Source organism: Glycine max, chromosome 2 (assembly GCF_000004515.6).
Source record: "Glycine max cultivar Williams 82 chromosome 2, Glycine_max_v4.0, whole genome shotgun sequence".
NCBI lineage: Eukaryota > Viridiplantae > Streptophyta > Magnoliopsida > Fabales > Fabaceae > Glycine > Glycine max.
The window spans coordinates 47,392,348-47,414,887 of NC_016089.4; the positions used below are offsets into that span (position 1 = coordinate 47,392,348).

Here is a 22,540-nt window from a genome sequence, read left to right on the forward strand (position 1 = left end):
CTCTTTATTAAAAGACAATATAAAATTTCTCAAAATATATTTTAAAGAATTGATTTAAAAAAAATCAGCATTTGAATAGAGAATTTTAAATAAAAAAAATAATTTATCAGATAATTTTATTTTTTATCTAAATATAAAATTTTAAAAATAAAAGAACTTTAATTAAATTATTTGAAATTCTTACTCTAAAGAAATTCACAACTAGTAGTAATTGAAATTAGCGTAGCAAGGCTTTATAGTGTATATAAGTATGTTGGAAGAGCTCATGCTTGTCATGATTGGTTGTTGATGAGTATTGGTGTTCCAATTTGTGGTGTTGGGCTTTGTTGTTTCGATGACCATGGCTGTTGAGGGCGGGGTTTGGCATTTTGTGGGCAAATTTTTTAAATTAGGTTACTTTTAGAAACTAATTCTTAAAAAGGGACTGTTTTGAAATTTTTTTCAGGGGGTCTGTTTTTGAAGGGGACTCACCAGTGGGGTTGGCGAGTTGGACACGTGGCGGCGCCTGGTGGACTTGCCAGTGGAGTTGGCGAGTTGCTGTCCACGTGGCGGGTCCCACCACTCGTACTGACGAAATGTTTTTTTACGAATTTTTTTTTTTAACTTCAAACGGGTATAACTTTTGATAGGAATGTCCGTTTGAGGCCCATAATATGTCAAAATGCTCGAAATTGAATGAAGAATCCCTTGGCAAATTCCCGAAGGGGATTTGATCAACTCATTTTCCCAAAAAATGAATTTAAGATTCAACCACCCATTTTTTTAATCTTAAATCCTATTTTTGAGCTAACGACCCTTTCCCGTCGCCATGTATAACATTAATAGTATCAACATCAACTTTAATGATGAATTATACCGTTAAGTGTGTTAGGTCTGCTACCATGCCCAAGTTATTTTAGGTCGTGTAATATGTGATTGAAAATATAGATGAACTCAATGTAAGGCCTGGGTCAATGTTGCTAATTATCCACTTGTTTTGTTTTTTCATTTAAATAATAACACATACCTAGATTTAACAAACAAAAAATGTATATTTTGTTTGCTCTTATGAAGAAAAAAAAAAAGCAAAGAGAAAAACATTGTGTTGTCGAGTTTCATTTTCGATTGGCTTGTGGCGTTTTTTGGTGACTGATGTGAACCCAGTTCCTAATGTTTAGTCTCCAATGTTTTAATTCTGCGTCAACTTTTTTTATAGCTTTGCGTATGTAACAAAAAAACAACTCATCCCCACTACCACCACAATACTCTTCTGCTAAAAAAGAAAACCACCATAACAATGTGCAAACAAAAAAGAAGAAATAGAGAGAAAAAAAAGACATAAAAAAGAAAACATTAGTCATCATCGAAAAACTCCATGAAACACCGCCAATGACCCTTTCCCGTCGCCATGTACAACATTGACCTATTCTTTGTCTCTCCCTTTTCTTCGTTTCCTATCACTGGTTTGCGCCACCACTAGTGAAACCACTGTGACCAAATCTATGACCGTTGCTGGAAAATCTTTTGATTTAAAAATGGTGCCCTTCTTGCCTATTATGACTTCTCTAGTTATCGAACACCACCATGGAGGGCAATGAGCGTGGTTGGCGATGATAAAAAAGGTCATGGGTGTGATGGGGTGAAAGTTTTGGTGGCAATGGGTCAATGCAGAGGAGGAGAGTGCCGATGAAAGGGTTGCGTTGAAGGAAATATGAAAATTACAAAGAAATTGATGAAAGAGAGAAAGAGAGTTTTGCCATAAAAAATTATCAGTCTAAAAAAATCATTATCCCATATTTTGTTTACATGGTACAACCACAACATCTTCACCCCTTGACTATTTATTGTTATAAGAGTTTGAAAAAACTTGTGCACGGAACGAAACTTAATAAACTGGTGGACATTAAAACTTTAAGTGGCTATTCCACTACAACTACTATAACAAGTAAAATACTTTCATTACAACATAAAATATTTTATCTTAGAAATCTTACATAGACAACATTTTTCATAATCTTTGCTTCTGGTGAAAAAGAAAGAAAAAAAACCATGTTTAAATCGATAGATAATGATCGAAATTTTTTATTTTGTTTTGAAATTTGTAGAATTTTTTCCCCTAATGTCTAGCGCAAAATCCAACATGTTAGGTAGAAAAAAAAAGAAAAAAACAGAAAAATCTTTTTCTCAAAATTTGCCGCGTTTATTGTATTGTTTTTTTTTGCATTCCCTCCACGTCCGCTCGAACCAAGTGGTATTAAAATCCACCCCCGTAGCGCACGGCTTATCCTACGCACCCCGAAACCCATTAAACAAACAACAGAAAGCTCCAACTTCAACTCTGTGCTGCTCCTTTGTCACTGAACTTTCTCCGAGGTACTCTCTTTCACTCTCTGTAATTTTTTCACATGTTTCTGCTTCACTTTCATCTTCGCTCTGCAATTTCTCTTTTCCCTCTCAGTGTTTTTGAAATTCGTTTGAAACCCTAACACTGTCTACGAGATTGGTTTTACTTGGATTTCCTGTGCTCCTACTTGATTTCTCCTGCTGAAAACGCGAATACACTTTCATACCCCGATTTTGACCTAGAACTAGAATTTTCATAGCTAGTGTTTTTTCTGATTTGAAAGTCAAATTGCCTTGTTTATTAGACTATCATCGAAACTGCTTAGGGGATTCTGGCCTTTTCATTTCCGACTTTGCAATAGCCAAAGTAGCTTCCTCTGAACATCCTCAATTTATTTTATTTTTGAATTCTATTGTGATAGCACCTTGCCTTCTGTTTTACAAGTACACTATTGCTGTGACTTGAGAAAGCATGTACAATACTCTGTTGAGTTTCTAACGTGTTCATGCTTATGGAATGTTTTTTTATTTGCTCTTATAGGTACGGTTATGATACTTTCAACATGTACATCAAGCAGGTATTGCACTTTGGAGTGTTTTTTTATTTATTTTAAATTTCATTTAATTAATTTAATTTTGTTAACTTCTGCTGTGTCCTAAATTATCAGATTTGGCTAGATTGAGTTTATGTATTATGATTCTTAAACACTTTCTCTCTTTTAAACACTATACTATGCTGTTATTTGGATTCTGGAGTTGGTTCTTTGCTGTTTTTTTTTTTAATGTATTTGTTTGTGTTTGCTTTTAGGTTGTGATTGAAGGTTTTAAGAGTTATCGAGAGCAAATTGCTACAGAGCCTTTCAGTTCTAAAGTTAATTGTGTTGGTAATAATTTTACTGAAAAGCTTTTAGATGCTTTCGTCTATTGATTCTGGAAAATCCTTTGAAATGCTTGCATGACGTGGGCATTTCATTCATGACATGTTACAATGGCAGCTAAATAAAATATGAAATTGAGGCAATATAGAATAAGTTATTTAGTTAAATTTTATTTGAATTCAGATATATTTGCATAGACTACATACATATATTAGCGTGTATGAAACCCTAATACCAACAAAATTTGTAAATTAATTTTTTGTTGCAAATATGTATATAAATATCATAGTGCTTCATATAAGAGAGAAACTGTTTTCTGTGTTATGATCTTAAAAACGATTTCATCACATATAATTGACAGCAGATACTTATTTATTCTTGAAAATCCTGCCATTTATCTCCTACCATAACACCAATTAACTGCAATATCTACATTCTACATTTCCATAGAGTTGTACCCTACTTATCCTTGCGAAGCATTTAAATAACTATATAGGTCTAGCATCTGAACTATGTAGGAAATGATTGCTAGTCTAGTAAAGATTAATGGATAACTAAGAAAGTGCTTCATTAAGATTGTGCCATTGTGGTTCTGAGTAAACCATATTTATTAATTCTATTGAATATTGTTATTCAAAATCCAAATGAAAGACTTTGCCTTGGAACTCGGAAGTCACCTTTTCAGTTCTATTAATATCCATAAAAAGAAGAGTTAAGGAGACACAAAGAAGAATTTTATTCCGAAACTGAAAACCATTGTATGATCTTGTCCTACTTGATTGCTATGCTGATAGGTTTGTTCTCACATCAAGCTAAAGGCTGCATAGTTTTTTTTTTGGAAGAAGTGCATTCTTTACTCCTTACATTATCTTCATTTTCATTACTTCCTTTTTCCTTGATATCACTCTAATACATTCTTCCTTTTTCTTTAATTACATTTCATTTAAATGTTAAGTTGTCTCTAAAGATGAATTTCGATCTTTTTTTTCAAATGATGAATGCATCTGAATTGTATTTGTTTGTAACTTTAATGATATCTTTTCAATTTTTTTTTTTGCAGTTGGTGCTAATGGATCTGGGAAGACAAACTTTTTCCATGGTAAGAAGTCACCATTTTTTCTTCGTATACTACTTAATTTACTGACTACCATTTAGTTTTCAGAAGTAACTGAAATCAAATCTCTGACCTTCAATTGGTACACCTTTTTCTTTTGTAGCCATCCGTTTTGTGTTAAGTGATCTCTTTCAAAACCTACGCGGTGAAGATAGGCAGGCACTTCTCCATGTATGACACAGTTCATCCATTTATTTATACTTCTTGTTCTCACCTATAACTAATCAATTATAGAATTTGAATATGCTTAAATAAATTATTCTCTGCACAGGAAGGAGCTGGACACCAGGTTTTATCTGCGTTCGTGGAGATTGTGTTTGATAATTCAGACAATCGTATCCCGGTAATATGTTGAGGATGATAATTTTTCTTCTATTCACTATTCACTGATATTAAAATGAAATGCTATTTATCTTTTTTTGTTCATAAAGTGTATCCTAAATGGTGACAAAAATGGGACTTTATTTGGAACTTGATTCTCAGTGAAAGGATAGATTGTCTAAAAGCTGTTATAGTGCATATGCACATGTATTGGATTCTAGAAAATAGTCACCTTTTCTGCTATTTTAATCTATTTTACCTTTTTGACTGGTGGAGGGTTGGATATTTATCCAGATTTGAGTCTGTAGGCAAAGAAAAGAATATAATAACAAATAAATTTTATATTTAACTGAATGAAGACTTAATATCTAGATTTGTATAAAGTTTTATCCTCTTTTCACTCTACGCCATTGTTAACTTATTTGTTCTCTATGTTGGATAAACTTCTTTTCATTCCATTTTTGAAAGTCTTTGGCATTGAGATTCTGATGGTGCACATTTTCTGCTAGCTGAGAAGTAATTTGATTGATGATGAGTTGCTTTGCATTGTTTTGATTTCACTGAACTTCTACAATACAATTTCAATTTTAATAACTTTTTTATGCCAAAAGAAAAATCTTGCTATTGATACTTGTTGATGTAATAATTGCATTTATTCAGAATTGATTTCTTTGTACTTTCTTTATTAAAAGTGCTTTATGTTTGAAAATCACTTATCCATGAAATTCTCAACTATGCACTATCTTAGCATCTATCTGTGTTGATGAGTAGGTTGACAAGGAGGAAGTGCGCTTGCGCCGGACTATAGGTTTCAAAAAGGATGAGTATTTTCTAGATGGAAAGCACATAACGTGAGTTGAATAAAATTACATGTTAGATCATATACTTTGCATTTATTTTTCACTTCAGAGAAAAATGTCGTATTTTATTGTATCTGTTTGGTTGTATGAGTATTTTCCTGGATCCTAAAGATCATCTACGATTTGCAGAAAAACTGAAGTGATGAATTTGCTGGAGAGTGCTGGGTTCTCCCGATCAAATCCTTATTATGTTGTACAACAAGGAAAGGTATTGGCTGATGGTGACAGTGCTTGAGCTTGGTTTGGGATTTATTATTGTATTTATAAACTTTGAAATTTCTAAACCTGTTCCATTTTTTCTATTGCATAGATAGCATCACTAACCTTGATGAAAGACTCTGAACGACTGGACTTGCTGAAGGAAATAGGTGGTACTAGAGTTTATGAGGAGAGGCGTCGCGAAAGTTTGAAAATAATGCATGAAACTGGCAAGTTTATGATTTATCTAGTCTTTCCTATTTATTTATTATTAATTTAAGTCCATTATTTGTAATCTACATATAATACTAAAGTTCTTCTACTAGAATTACCTCATGACACTTTCTTTTAATTTTTATTTTTTAAGTTCTTTTAATTTTTACATCACTTATTTTTTATTAACTTTATTTGTTTCTTGACCTTTTATATTTTCAACCTTTTACATTGTTTCTTTTATTATTGTTTTTAAAATTTCAAATAAATAACAATAAGAAACATGTTATTTTTAGTAAATATTACACACACAGACACACATATATTTATATCTTAAATCGAGAACAATAAAAATATACATAAACATAGTGTGTATTTGGTACTTTTTTTTTTTACTTAGCTATAAATTTATACTTACAAGTCCTAACAAAAATAATATTTGAAAAATATTTATTTAATTTAGTTTTTATAATTTTGTTAATAATACTTAAATTTTGTTTATATTTATAATATTAGCATTAGGCGAGTTCAAATTCTTGAAAGTTTCAATTAAAATATTTGAAAATTTATTTAACTATAGTTGATTTTTGTATATTTGATCAGTAATGCGTTTGAATTCTATTGATACTAGGCATATTATTATTAACAAACGAAACATCAATTTTTTTTAAATATATGTTATTTTAAATAGAGATCTTGCTTAATATAATATGAGATGTTTTTTTATATAATTTTCAATACATGATGAATTATTTTATTGAATGGAATAATATTTTTTTATTTATTGAAACAACTGAAAAGTAGCTAAGTTTAAGTTTTAGAAGTTAATTAAACTAATAGTTGCATTGGAACATATTCAAAATTAACCTACCATCAAAGTTTTAAAATGGTTATCATACTGTTTAAAAATATAGATCAGTCAAATGGATTGTAAAATAAAATTTTATTAATTTGTTTGAATTAACTTTATAATGAATTATTGACTTAATTTTAGTAAATTTCATTAATAATTCTTTGAATAATCACTGTATAAATGAATAAATATATATGTGTGTTTAATTTTTTTTAAGTACTATGCTTAATTTTAATGATATAATTATACTTTTAAATAATAGAATTCTATGAATTAAATATCAGATATATAAAATATTTGTATACATTATGAGTTAAAAAGTGCTATTAAATACTTCATCTTGATATGGATAGTGTTTATTTTAATAACAGTGAATAGTAAATAGAAGAAAAATGATTAAAATAAATATTTTCCTTAATTCAAATTCTAAAAGTTGTAAAAAATAAGTTTATGATTGGTTGAAAAAAGGAAACTTATTTTCCTTTGAATTCTTACTTTTAATTTTCTTTATATTAAATTGAAATTATAATAAGTTTTATTAGATTTAATACTCTTTTAAAGAAAATTAGTGTGAACTTCTAATAAGTTTCTCTCTCTCTCTCTCTCTCTCTCTCTCTCTCATTAGTAAGTATAAACAAACTTTATAAACTTGATTTTAATACTTTAACTTGATTTTAAAGATTGAAATATTAATTTTCTCCTTCTAATATTTGCTTGATATTAATTTAATCCTCTAAATATTTTTGCTATCAAGTCCATCTGATCAAGCATTAAAAACATTTGGATTTTTAATAATTAGATAAAATAACCATTTTTCTTTGTTATGTGGGAGACTTATTTGATGTTGTAAATTTTTTAATAATTAATTTAATATAAAGTTAATATTTAAGGTACTAAATAAATAGCTTAGTATTTTGTTATAAGTATTTTATAATAATCTATTTATTAAAGTTTACATTTTAAAACTCAACTTAATATTATCTTTATTAGTGAATGATTAATAATATGAAAATAAAATATTATATATTTTATAAATTCATGCATCACATTCTTGTGAAATCTAATGTTTATTATTCTTGTTATTAATGTTGTTATTGTCATGCATTTTCTGTTAAACAGGTAATAAAAGAAAGCAAATAATCCAAGTTGTACAGTATTTAGATGAAAGGTTGAAAGAACTAGATGAGGAGAAGGAGGAACTTAGAAAATATCAGCAGCTTGACAAGCAAAGAAAATCCTTGGAATATGCTATTTATAGCAAAGAAGTTCAAGATGCTCAGCAAAAACTTACAGAGGTTATATGTGATAAATGTTATCTCTTGTATAATTATTTGCATGATTTCCTAGTGTGTTTTATTCGTCACTTTGGGTTTGGTGTGTGGATAATATTGTGGGTGACCCATTTAATGGATTTAGGATAGGTTCTGAAATCATTTTAGAATGTGAGTTTGGGCCTAGCTCAATCCGAAAAGATAGCTCATGGGGTGAGGGTTGCCCTTCACTTATATATATATATTTTTTGATCAGCAAAAATAATATATTATATATATGGAATAGAGTACCAGTGGTACTGTATACAGTCAAGATAGCCATACAGATGGTTCCACAATCAGACATGCATATTCTGAGGGAGAACCATGGTATGGGTATAGATGCAATATGCATATTCTGTCCACTACTAATACAAAAAACCTTGTCTAATATTACTAGACCACTGATTAAAGTGGGTTGTAAAGCCTTTCTCTAAATTCCTCAGCCAAGTCCAAAGATTAAATACTGCATCTTCGAACAACTTGTTGGCATTGAAAGTTTCATTAGAGAACAATATGCTGTTCCTATGTTGAAACCTTCACTTATATATTTTAACTTGGCCTTATCTTTATCCAATGTGGGATTTGGGTTTTTCCCAACACCTCCCCTCATGCCCAACACTTTTGAGCTTGGTGTGTGGATAATATGGTGGGTGATCCTTTTGATGGATCTAGGATATGCTCTGATACCATCCTAGAATGCGGGTTTTCCCGATAGTACCTCACAAGTGTTTTCAATTAATATTTGGGAAAATGTGTTTTTAATCCTTATACTTTCATTTTTTCTTGTATTTAGTCCCTAAAGTTTCATATCTGTCCAATTTAGTTCCTATACTTTACTCAAAACGTGTTTTTAGTCCCTCCTCACGTATGATGTTGACATTGTTTATTATGTTACACATAGATTACACGGTGGCCATTATTTTTTATAAATGTGGAAATGCATTATTCCGGGTGGTATTTTGAATTAAAAAATTAATAGAAACTAAAGGTTTTATTTTTAAAGAGAATCAAAATAGGAAGAAACTTCACTCTTTCCTATTGCTTTCTTTGTGCACATGACTCTGCAAACTGCGAAGGGGGGCTCTCATCATTGTCTGAAAACTACATTCAATAAACAAACAAAATCAGAAATAGATGCAAGAACATATATTCAACACGAATTATTGAAGAATGAAGGTGGAAATCAAGATAGAGATGAAACCATTGAAAGTTAGGGTTTGGTGTGTTTGTGGGAGACATTTGATAATTTCATTTAAAAAATAATAATCAATTTTTTACATATTTTTAATAATTTAAAAAAAAGAAAAAAAAACACATTGTTTGCCTTTAACTCCTCTTTTCTTGCTATAAATGTGGATAAAAGGCCTGTCATATACTTGATGCAATTATTTGGAGTTTATAGTTGTGCACTTAATTTCTTTGTTGATCCTTATACATCAATCATAATATTGGATGTCAAATATATATTGTTCAGACACTTTTAATCCCACTGTTGTTATATATTGGGTTTCTGGTGCATATAGTTGAATGCTTGTCACCTTGTTTTAGATAGAAGATGCTCGGGCCAAGGTTTCTGACACATCAGCAAGGAAGTATAATGATGTTCTTGATGCACATGAGAAATCCAAAGATTTAGAGAATACATTAAAAGATGTAACGAAAGAACTTCAAAACTTTAACAAAGAGAAAGAGGTTATTGAAAAGCGACGAACAGTGGCATTAAAGAAGCACACAGAGCTTGAGCTTGATGTCAAAGACTTGCAAGAGAAGATCTCTGGAAATACCCGAGCCAAAGTACTAATTTGAAGAAGTCCTCTTATGAGCTATTTTGTTGGAATGGTTTTGTACATGGCTCATCTTTTACCTACATGCTTTCAGGAAGATGCTGCAAGACAACTGGAGATACTTGAGAAAGAAATTCAAGATTCAACTGCTGAACTGGGCAAAATTGTTCCTTTACATGAAGATCAAGTTCAGAAAGAAAAAGACATTGTCAAACGGTAGGTTATGAATGTACTTGTCTTTCAATATGCTTCAACAAGTGTACTGTATCTAACTCTCCCAGTTTATGTATTCAAACTTTCTGACATGGTGGTTATGTTTTTGAAATTTATTCTATTCATTTGTTGAGGATATTCAACAGATTCTAATTAGTATTTCTCCCACATAACTGAATTGTTAGAATAATGGAGCGTGAGAAGAAACTCAGTATACTTTATCAAAAACAAGGACGTGCAACCCAGTTTTCAAGTAAAGCTTCTCGTGATAAGTGGCTTCAAAAGGAGATTGATGATCTTGAACGAGTGCATTCTTCAAACAAGGGGCAGGCAAGTGTTCATTTATCTGTTGAGCTATTTGAGTTATGTCTTAAATACTCATTTTAACAGATTCATGGCTTGGAGATATCTGCTTTTCTTTAATCTTGTTTTCCATTGATTTTAAATGTGATATCAAAATAATCTTTCTACTCTGTTGTATATGCATTTTTTCATGTTTTCTGCCTACCAGATCAAGTGCATGTCTAACTGGGAGAAATAATCACTTACTTTTGTCAACTTCCTAAGGTAGATTTTGAAGAAAAAGGTGATTATTTCTGGGAAAATAATCATTCCTAAACATGCAGAGTGTTATTAGAAAATAGAATGGAAGAAGTACAATAACAGAGGATATGGTATCCCCATCGAAGAAACAAAATGTGTGATTGCCACTACAAACAATATTATCTATAAGCTTGCCATTCTTACTGCATATCCTACTAAGGAACTCAAAATATTCTTGTTGTCTGAAGTGCTGAGCACCATTATGAGAAGACAGTTTTTCTCACAGAATTGGCACATACTCTACTTTTATTCAAGTTGGATTACTTCTTTTTTATGCATTTGTTCATTAACTATGCTTCATTACTAATTGGCTTCCTTCCAAATACTCCAGCTCAATTTGGTCTTGCTGTTGATTTTTGGAAGCTGCTTGTAGAAGCTAAGGTTTATGCTCTAATGAATAAATGCTATAATGGTATCTCAAGAAAACTGAGAATGTTTTGGTGTTAATTGTTTTAATTTTTAAAAGCAAAAAGTGGAAGCCAGCTAACTCTGATTTTGAAGTCTACTCCTATGAAAAAAAAAATCTGCTCTAAAAGTACTACCAATTTTTAAAGAGTCTGTGACAACTTTACCTGACACTTGAAACTTTTTGCTTGTTCTTTGAATAAGGAGAAGCCTGTTACTACACAATCTCAGACTCAGCTGAATGGAACTTTTTATGCTGCTTATTTTAAAATGAACTGGGTTATATATACATATTTACATTTTACTTGAATCCCATATGTTCGTAAACCTTAACGGATATTAAGCCATATGGTACTCAACTTGTTAACATTGATATTTGAGTATTCTTAGTATATAGAATTTTCATGTGATCAGTGACTGTTGCCATGGGTTCCAATATTGCTTTTTATATTTGCAAATTGTTTATCTCTAATATGGTAACAAAAAAAAAATGCTAATCTCTATCTTTTGTATTCTCCTGTTTTATGAACAATGGTCTTTTGTACTATGCTCTCTTCCTTGTTTTTGATTGTTGTTTTGGTCTGCAGGAGCAAAAGCTTTTGGATGAAATTGATCGGCTTAAAGAAGAACTACAGGATTGTGATGAGAACATAAACAGACGTAAATCAGAAATTACTACTTTGGAATCTCTCATTGCTCAGTCACGTGAAGGGCTTAATCGTTACAAAGAAGAGAGAGACAAGTTACATGGGGAGAGAAAGTATGTAACTCCTCTTTTGTCTAGTTTTTTTTTCTTTTTTAAATTTCTATGTAGACTTTTTACTAGATGATAGAAGAAATGTTGTTACAGTGAAGAATGCATACACCCAAAGTATAGGATGAGGTGCCCTCCTTAGCAAAAGTAGAAAGGAGAAACATAGTAAACTGCAAAAGTATATTATTTATTACTTTTCATAGTCAAGAAAATATTTCTTATGAGTTTAAATTGTTACGTTATAGGTCCCTATGGGGCAAAGAGAATGAACTTACTGCTGAAATTGATAAGCTGAGAGCTGAAGTTGAGAAGGCTGAAAAGAGTCTTGATCATGCAATTCCTGGTGTGAGTAACCCCTCTTTCTAACATCTCCTTTTGTATATGCCATTAAATTGTCAAGAATCCTTAACATGGTGTACGTGTATCTGAATTGTGAAAAATATGTTGCTCAAAAATACTCACATGGTTTGAATAAATAGATGATAAAAGTGACAACTTGTGAGTCATGGGTCAACCCAGTCAGTCACTAGTCACAGGTTGTTGTTTTTGTCTATCACCATGTTTGACACTAATATGATGTTCAGGATGTGAGAAGAGGGTTGAATTCAGTTAGGAAGATCTGCAGGGAGTATAACATTTCTGGAGTTCATGGTCCAATTATTGAGTTGCTGAATTGTGATGAAAAGTTTTTCACTGCTGTTGAAGTTACTGCAGGAAACAGGTCATTTCTCACTGATATATGTATTTGATTCATCACATGTTGCATTGAGCATTTTCCTACATTGTTTTGGGGGAGGGGTAGGAGAATTTGGCACATCAGTTGTTTCAAAAACATATTTAAGCCTTTTTAGTATTTGTTCTTGGCCTGATTTCTATACTGGTTTTTTATTTTTGCACATTTGGCTTTAATGTTTTTATTTAACATCTTTTTTTTGAACAGCTTATTTCATGTGGTTGTTGAAAATGATGACAAGTCAACCCAGATAATTAGACATCTTAATTCACAGAAAGGTGGTCGAGTTACATTTATTCCACTTAACAGAGTAAAGGGTCCACGCATCACTTATCCACAGAGTTCGGATGTCATACCTCTTTTAAAGAAATTGAACTTTAAACATGACTATACTCCTGCATTCAGTCAGGTTAGCTTCTAAACAAATGCTATCTTTTATTTAACACGGGTACAACATCTCTAGGTGCTATTTGTGATAAAATAATTCTGAGGTTTTGGTCTATCAGATGTCAACTTAACATGAAAAATTGATGCATAATGGAGAAGCATGTTAATTTATAATAATCATGGTATTTAAGGATTATTATTTATTGTGTAGGGTTTATTTTATCATGTTTTTATGAAAAGTAAGTTTAACATTTTCTCTTATTTTAGAGATCTCCCCTACTCTTGAGAAACAAGAAAACCAATATTCATTGCATTTATGACTCGTGTAGTCATATTATGAAAAAGAGCCTCCTCTGTGTAAATTAGACACAGAATTCATATGTTTCTTCTTTTCTCTTTTCCTTAACAGTTTCTAAACTATCGTAACACAACACAAGCATCTAGTGGCCAGGCCTATATTACCTATGAACCTACTTCAGGTTGTTTGTGCTGATCCTGATTTTGGTTCAATTAGACTCGTCTCTTCCCCTGTGTTATAGATTCTCACTAGATAAATATCCTGTTGGGATATTTACTAGATTTATACACTCCACTATATAGGGATGGAAATTCGAAGGTATTACTGTTCAAAACATGGGGGGAGATCTGTGTAATGTTCAAATTCAAATATCGCGCAGGAGTTCACTAGAAAATTTTCAATGTAAACACAGTAATTGACATAGTAGTCTATAGTGGCCGGAGTGTCTGCTATTGCGGCAGAGCAACAGTGAGGTGTGATGCAGACCTCTTTTGCGTTGCATTTTCGAGTTGTGGTTGGAGTGGTTGTGATCGCGCTTCTGATTCTGAAGCCCAAGTGAAATATGCCTTGCTGGACACTCTGTGACCTCTCTTGTGCCTTCACCAGCCACCCACTCTTCCATTTGTGTTCTGTAACAGGGACGATTCATTTTCACACGGGTGGCATGAGCTAACAAAGAACATGGTTAGTGATGGGTTGGGTCTTAAGGGTTTAGGGTATTATTTTTTTCCTAATCTGTTAGGCCTTGGGCCTCTAGTCCAACATTTCTCTGCCATATATTTTCATTAGGGTGGGTTTTTAACTTGTTATCTGTGATCTATTATTTTGTTATAATATAATAAACTAAATAATAATAATAATAAAAATTGTAATACTATAAATAAAAGAACTTAATAAAGCATAACATATGATAATAACTTAAAAATTAAAGTAATAAAAAACATAATCAACTAACTAATAATAGTTATAAAACTAAATAAAACACAATATATATTATAATAAGCTAAATAATAATAATAAATTCTGAATAATATAATAATAAGAAATATATATTAAATAAGATGGAAATTAATAATGAGGAATCAACTATATGTAGAAAATGGAAATTTATAATTTTTTTTAATGTTTTAGTAAATAAGGTGTTTGTTGTTGATGTGATGGCGAATCTATTATGTCTGTCTTTTGTGCTTTGGTTTGTGCACAAGACATTTCAGTCGAACACCTTTATAGAATTTTTTTTGGAGATTCACTGAATGGGATTTTCTTAGAAGGTAATGTTGTTCTGCTTGTTTGTTTCAAGTTGGAATCTTAGATTTACAGTTGCATATGCTAATGTAGTAAAAATAATTAGGTGATAGTATATTATTAAATATTAATTATGTAGTTGCATTGGATGTCCCTTAACTTGTGATATTTCATAGGTCTTTGCTAGAACAGTTATCTGCAAGAATTTGGATGTGGCTTCAAGGGTTGCTCGTTCTGATGGTCTGGACTGCATAACACTGGATGGTTGGCCTAGTTTTTTTCATTGTCTGTCTACTTGATCTGGGCTGGTCTTGTGTTTTGCCCTGACAAATTGTTTGACTTATTACAGGTGATCAAGTAAGCAAGAAAGGTAGTATGACTGGAGGATTTTATGATCACAGACGATCAAGATTGAGGTTTATGAATATCATTAAGCAGAATGCAGACACTATTCATATTAGAGAGGAGGAATTGGAGAAAGTTAGATTTAATCTACAAGATATCCTTTATGTTAATAAATCAACATTCTTTTTTGTAGTTTTCATTTCTCTTAGGCGATAACTCATTATAAAATACATATAAAAAAATGAGAAAATAAAGGAAAGAAAATCCTGATGATCTGCTTGTTGGAAAAAATAGCTCCAAGAATGAGGATAAAGGAAACTTTAGATGTGTTCACTTTTTGTTATATTGCATATTTGATATTTCTCGAATGACTGCAACCTTACCACTGTAATTTTACTAGTGTGCTGGTTACTTTTTCTTGTTTCTTGGGGGCATATTCTTGTTGATGCCTTAAAAGAGTATTTTAATGGGTATAGGTGCATTGCTTCATAAAATTGTTTTATTAGAGATGTGTCAAGTTGAAGTTGAAGATAATAAGATGCTCTACCTAGGTTTTATCGATGACAAAACTTGTGTATTAGTGTTTTGATTGTTCCATAAACCTTTACTGAACTCCAATGGTTCTTTTGGACTCTATTATCTAGGGACTTCTTTATTATTTGTTCTTGCATTTTGTTTATTTATTGATGATGATTGGTTTTCCTTTGGATGATTTATTTGCTTCATCTTTTGCTAAAAGTCTTGTAAGAGCCTCAATTTGTTTTTGACCCGACAACACAAAATGTCATATATCTTTGTTTTTGTGAAAGATTTCTCTGATGCCTAAGCTATTCCTCCGATGGTTGTTTTCACTGAATTAGTCTTACAGATAGACCAAAAGATTAATGAAATTGTTGCTGAGCAGCAGAAGATTGATGCCAAATGTGCTCATGACAAATCTGTGATTGAACAGCTTAAGCAGGATATTGCTAATGCTAATAAGCAGAAGCTGTTGATTTCTAAAGCACTTACAAAAAAGGTGTTATTGGATTTCTCAATTATACTTAATTATCCCCAGGGAGCTGCTTTTGGTGGTAGTTGCTTGTGGAATTTTTCACTATTTGTTTTTACCTTTTTCCTTGATTGCTTGTAGGAGAAGTCTGTTGGGGATGTCCAGAATCAAATTGAACAGCTTAATGCTAGTATCGCTATGAAGAAAGCTGAGATGGGCACTGAGCTCATTGATCATTTAACACCAGAGGAGAAAAAGCTTTTGTCAGATTTGAACCCTGAAATCAAAGACCTTAAAGAGAAGCTTGTTGCTTGCAAGACTGATCGCATTGAGGTTATTCAATCAATTGTATTGGTGCTCACAATCTTCATGGAGTTAGTGTTCTTATTCTGGCTTAAAATTTTGCAGACTGAAGCACGGAGAGCAGAGCTGGATACCAATCTAACCACTAACCTTAGGAGAAGGAAACAAGAGCTGGAGGCTGTAATATCATCTGCAGATGCTGACTCTTTGGTTGCTGATGCTGAATCAAAGTGGCAGGAACTTAGTGATGCTAAAATATTGGTTGATGATGCAATAGGGCAGCTTAGAAGTGAGAACTTCAAATTTTCAATCAATCTAGTCTTTTATCTATATATTGAATATATTTCCTTGTTTGACCAAATATTCTTGCTCAGGTGTTACTGAAAGTATAAATGACCGAACACGACAAATTAAAAAGATCAAAGATGAATTGAATAAATTGAAGGTAATACCGACCTTATAAATTGATTGTTGGTTATATGTATTATTGCTTCCAACAATGGTGAAAGCTTTTTTGGCTGTAGTCATTGGAGGATGAGTATGAAAGGAAACTTCAAGAAGATGCAAAAGAGTTAGAGCAATTGCAGAGTAAAAAAAACACATATGCTGCTAAAGAAGAGGAATATGCCAAGAAAATAAGGGAACTGGGACCATTGACATCAGATGCTTTTGAGGCGTAAGTCTTTTCTTTTGCCATATTTTTCTTTTTATGTGTGTGCATTTGATGAATTATTTTAGAGAGATATTAAAAGAAAACTGAAAGATGCTATGAAAAAATCAAGAAATGACAGTTCAATTAAATGGAAAGCATTAAAGGACTCCATTTCTATTAGCAATATTTCATGTAAGGAAAAGTGACAATTTTCTTTCACAATCTATTGATATTGTCACCTTCTTAACTAAGCCTTGTGCTCTTGTCAAATATTCCAAACTTCTGCAATGATACATTTTCATTGAACACATTTGTTCTCACTCCATTGCCTTTAAATATGGCATGGCTAACTCCTACATCCATTCAGACAAAGCATGTATCCAAGCAAATGAACAGGAAATTAATCGTATCTCCAACAATTTTGGATTGTTTTGTTATTTTGCTGCTTCATTTTTTTAATTAATATTAGGTATTTAGTCTTTTTTTGGGAGGTAAACTTGATTACTGGGCCATGATATTTTTTATGATCTGCCAGATATGGTGCTATTGCAGTTTATAGTTCGCAGCATTGCAATTTATCATTTTCTCTGTACTTTGTTTGTAGCTAACTTTATTTAATTCCTTTTCTCTACTCATTGCAAATGACAGGTATAGACGAAGGAATATTAAAGATTTGCACAAAATGCTGCACAGGTGCAATGAGCAATTGCAGCAGTTCAGTCATGTAAACAAGAAAGCCCTTGACCAGTATATAAATTTTACAGAACAACGAGAAGAACTTCAGAAAAGACAGGCTGAACTTGATGCAGGAGATGAGGTACTTTGCAGGGATTTCCATTTGGAATGCCCTTTATAATTGTTTCCATTTGTTGAGGACTACACTGCCTAGCAACTGATCTTTCATGGCTACATTTGTTAGTTTTGCACTTTACTATCTAAATGGTTTGGTGCAACTGATCTGTCATGGCTCTGAATGTTTTTTTAGGTTAAATTACTCATTTGGTTCCTATAGTTTCATGATTCGTATCTTTTAGTCCCCATAGTTTAAAAGTAGTTTTTTTAGTTCCTATATTTTATATTTTAATTTTATTTTAGTCCCTATAGTTTAAAAGTAGTCTTTTTAGTCCTTATAGTTTGTATTTTAATTCTCTTTTAGTCCTTATAGTTTAAAAGTAATCTTTTTAGTTCTTATAATTTGTATTTTAATTACCTTTTAGTCCTTAAAAAAATATATTAAAATAATTAGCTACAAATTAGTTATAAATTCTCAACTATTTTTTTTATTACAAGTTATCTTGCGATAAATTAGTTACGAATTACTTGTTATTGTTTTTGTAGCTAATTGTAATTGATGATATTATTACTCATATTTTGATGGAAATGACTAAAAGGGAATTAAAATATAAAATATAGGTTCTAAAAATACCATTTTTAAATTATAGAGACTAAAAGGGAATTAAAATGCAAATTATAAGGACTAAAAAAACCACTTTTAAACTACAAGGACTAAAAGAGAATTAAAAGGTAAACTATAGGGACTAAAAAACCCACTTTAAAATTATAAGGACTAAAAGGTACAAATGATGAAATTATAAGGATCAAATGAGTAATTAAACCTTTTTTTTATGTGCCTCTTTAGTAGGTCTTGTTAACCAATCCTCTATATGTGGAATAACCTAGGAATGCTTATGTCTGATTTGGGTTCAAGCTTGATTTTGCAAGTCGGACTGATTCCAATGCAACTAATGTATCCTACATTGTCATCTTTTTTGACTTATTGTATTGAATAATTACAGAAAATTAAGGAGCTAATAACAGTGCTAGATCAACGGAAGGACGAGTCAATAGAGCGCACTTTCAAAGGTGTTGCTAGGCATTTTCGGGAAGTATTTTCCGAACTTGTGCTGGGGGGACATGGTCATCTGGTTATGATGAAAAAGAAGGTTTGTGATCATTCTTGACTTATTGTTAGGAGTCAATTGCAAGGTATGAGACTTGGAGTCTCACATTGGAAGTATGTGATTCTGGTGGGGTTTATAAGGCCTTGGGCTCTCCAACTACAATAGCTAGCTTTTGTGGTGGGCTTTTCCCTTGGTTCTTATCGTTTATCTATTCAGTTCTTTTTTTGAATTGGAAAAAACAATGTTTATAACTTGTTATCTTGGTTTCATGTTTTAAAATAGTTTTAAGTGGACATTATTTTTTTTATTGTTTTCATGCCTTATTGATTCCATTCTCTTGTTTCAATGTGGTGCTTCATTATTACTTTATTTCTTTGTATTTTTCTAAAAAGGTGTGAGGAATCTCCTGAAAGTTTTTTTAGTCATTGTAATTGATATGAAAGTGGTATTTCTGTATTGTATTTCTTTTCCCTCAGGATGGTGATCATGATGACGACGAAGATGAGGATGGTCCTCGTGAAGCAAATCCAGAGGGGAGAGTAGAAAAGTACATTGGAGTGAAAGTGAAGGCAAGTGTATTCTTTTTATGCCTTTATTTTTATTTTTAATTTTAATGTTAAGTTTCTGCCAGAATGCTTGAGGGTTTGTTAACCTCACCCGTTGGGATGAGTCTATTGTTGTTTGTATCAGAATGCTTGAAGGTTTGTTTTGTAAATTAAAAGAGGCGGATAATAGTGTGGGCTAGGATTTTTTTTCCTATTTGGAGATGTTTTTTTTCCCTTTCTTTCATTTCTGGTTTTTATTTAGACTTACATAATGCAACCAATCAAAAGCAAAACTTTATATCATCTAACAACACAAACTGCATTAAAATAGTGGTGTCAGCCACTGGTCCTTTACTGCAGTTGCCCCAGCATTGCTTCAAAAAATTGGTGATTTTTATTTCTACTATATAACAAGTACATCACATAGCATCTAAGCTCTGACATTTCTGGACATGTTTATTACTTTCAGGTCTCATTTACTGGACAAGGGGAGACACAGTCCATGAAGCAGTTGTCTGGGGGTCAAAAAACTGTTGTCGCCCTTACACTTATCTTTGCCATACAGCGATGTGATCCTGCTCCCTTTTATCTATTTGATGAGATCGATGCAGCGCTGGATCCACAGTACAGAACTGCTGTTGGAAGTATCCATTTTTATGCTTCGTACCATATTATGTCAAATGACTGGTCCTGTGCAATTCTTCCATCTCTATTTACTGCACATCTCATCTTCCATTAAATGAAATTTTATTGTGCATATTGGAGGTAGAGGTTTAGGTAGATGTTATGTATGGTGAGTCTTTAACCATTGAAAACATACCAACTATTATGTACCTATCACTTAATGACTCAACTCAAAGCTGTGTTTGGAATGGGATGGGATGGGGTGCAATGAAATGGAGTGGAATTAAATTATTGTTCAATTATTTGGATATTTTTATGATGAATTGGGAAAAAAGTGGTTCCGTCCCATACCACTCAAATTGGAAGGGAGGAAAAAGAAGGGGGGTATTGGGGACAGAATGGAATGCATTCCATTAGATTCCATTTCATTCTATCCTATCCTATCCTATCCAAACGATAAAACCTAATTAGATAAGGGTTTTTGCTTTAGGTTTTATGAACAATACCATCAGTTATATTTCATATCATGTCAATATAATATTTAGTCTCTATTCTCTCCGTTGTGGTGGTCCCAATTAGATAAGGCTTTTGCTATTGTGTTGTGTTTGTACGAGTTTTTGGTGATATTTAAATTTAAAAGTTAATTCATGCTTGTGATATTCTTACTGAATGGCATCTAGATTTCCTATTATACCATTGTCCCTTTGGAATTCTTAATCTTCCTTAGATATGATTCGTCGCTTGGCTGACATAGCAAACACTCAATTTATCACAACAACATTCCGCCCGGAGCTAGTGAAAGTTGCTGATAAGATATACGGAGTAACACATAAAAACAGGGTCAGCCGTGTTAATGTTGTGTCTAAGGAAGATGCACTGGAATTTATTGAGCATGACCAGACGCACAATGCTGAATAAGGTTAATGTTATAATTTTTATGATACTTATGGTTGTGATGATCTCTACTCGTATTTGGAGTTTTTCTTTCTCTTATTAAACTGACTTAGGCAAGTGCAGAGTTTTGCGGCTCTGAATAAAAATTAAATTATTATTGTTGCATGCTTTTCATTGAGAAATTACAAGATTTTTTCTGAGCATCAAAACTGTGTAACTTGTTTGGGCAATTGTTTAAATGACCCAATGATAATACGCTTTTTTCTAACGATATACTTGGTCAAATGGTTATATTTATATGTTTTGAAGTGGTGTTTTGTGTGTCGTCAGGTGCTTCTTACTCACATGGACTGAACTGAAATATTTCAATTCTGGGCACTCTTCGAAGATTGTAACATAGAGATTGCAGATTCAAGTTCATTCAAATTCTTCAACCTACTATTTGTCTGTTGTGTAGTGACTGTGTGATGCCAACCTAGGTCCTGGAGTAACCAAAAAGCTTGATCTGTTTACAAAGTTGAAAAATTATTTAGCCCCCTTCATTGTACAAGTTTACTCACTTTGTGTAGTGTTTTAGATTTGTTATTTTCCATTTTATACACCAAAAAGTATCATGGGGACTTTATCTCTTTAAATTAATCAATACAACTTGACTGAAATTAATTTAGGTTTAATATGGTTTTTTGACATAGAAGATTTTAGAAAAGGAAAAAGAAATCTTTCAGAAATTCTTATAAGTGCAGTCTAAAAAATGCTATTCATTTGCATCCTTAGTTAACCTGTACGTCATTAATAAATAATAAATAATTATTTTAATTTAATCAGTCAACGTAAAGACATTGGATATGCGTTGAAACTTTTCCAGGGCTAAGTAAATTATTAGTTAAATATCATCTAATTAGTTGAATTAATGTATTTCTAGAACATGCTTCACAATCTAGGCCAGTAAATATTTCTCTTAAAAACTTGTCATAAATCATAATCACGATAAATTAATCCTTTTTTTTAAGGGAACGATAAATTAATCCTAAATTCTTAATTTTTACAACTTTATATATTCATTTAAAGATAGTATTGCAAATTTTTAACTTGACCCATTGTTTTGTTTTAGTTTAATTTTCGTTTATATTTAGTTATGGAAATTGGAAACATTTTCGTCATGAGGGCAAGATAGCGCATCTAACTCCATATTAACAAAACCTAGTGATATATTTTTAAGTTATTCCTCTAAAAAAAAGTCTTTCCTCTTATTTTTTTTTTAATTTAGGTTTAGTTTTCTAAGTTTTTTTTTTCTTCTTTATTTTAATTCCTTAAATTATCTGTTAGATTAAATTAGTCATTTTCAATTTTTTCACCAACTGATGCGACGAGACGAATTTTTATCTAATGTGACATTTCTTACTGTTTATTACATGTTACTAATTTGCCTAAATTAGAGCTTGATTTAACATATTTTAAAGGACTATGAAACTTTTTAAATTTTGGAAAACAAATTGAAACAAAAATATAAAATAAAATAAGAGACCATTTAACCTTTTACAATAACAAGAACTTTTAGTAGTAGTCATAAAATTGAAAAGAAAAATTATGATCTTTTGTTGATAATATAAATTAGAGTAAAGAATGGAATATCACTTTTCCTTACTCAATTAAAATTCAGTATCTATATTTTCTCTCCTCAATTTTATTGAGTGTCACATACTATAACAGACAATTTTTCTCATTCTTCTTATTTTACATGACTATTTTATATAAATTTAATTTTAAACTATAAAAAATGAAAATTATTAA

General features: G+C 31.5%; 1 protein-coding gene across 1 annotated transcript; it reads left to right on the plus strand.

The window, feature by feature from the left end:
- The first annotated feature begins 2,241 nt into the window (after positions 1–2,241).
- LOC100779503 (structural maintenance of chromosomes protein 3) lies at positions 2,242–21,408 on the plus strand. The gene is made up of 30 exons (XM_003519418.4): positions 2,242–2,352; positions 2,864–2,900; positions 3,131–3,206; positions 4,261–4,299; positions 4,418–4,485; positions 4,586–4,657; positions 5,407–5,486; positions 5,625–5,703; positions 5,806–5,923; positions 7,879–8,054; positions 9,621–9,866; positions 9,951–10,072; positions 10,255–10,399; positions 11,665–11,837; positions 12,077–12,176; positions 12,416–12,552; positions 12,772–12,973; positions 14,671–14,758; positions 14,844–14,993; positions 15,706–15,857; positions 15,972–16,163; positions 16,239–16,422; positions 16,508–16,578; positions 16,658–16,809; positions 17,434–17,602; positions 18,582–18,728; positions 19,163–19,255; positions 19,701–19,875; positions 20,583–20,774; positions 21,080–21,408. Exons 2-29 carry the CDS (start codon positions 2,886–2,888, stop codon positions 20,771–20,773), a joined length of 3,612 nt encoding a protein of 1,203 aa, XP_003519466.3. The 5' UTR covers positions 2,242–2,352; positions 2,864–2,885; the 3' UTR covers position 20,774; positions 21,080–21,408.
- Positions 21,409–22,540: the final 1,132 nt, after the last annotated feature.

Bases quoted from the DNA above. Each gene is read 5' to 3' on its own strand.
- LOC100779503 (XM_003519418.4), top strand. The intron at 4,658-5,406 runs GTAATATGTTGA...GTTGATGAGTAG, and splicing joins ATTCAGACAATCGTATCCCG to GTTGACAAGGAGGAAGTGCG. The intron at 17,603-18,581 runs GTACTTTGCAGG...GAATAATTACAG, and splicing joins AACTTGATGCAGGAGATGAG to AAAATTAAGGAGCTAATAAC.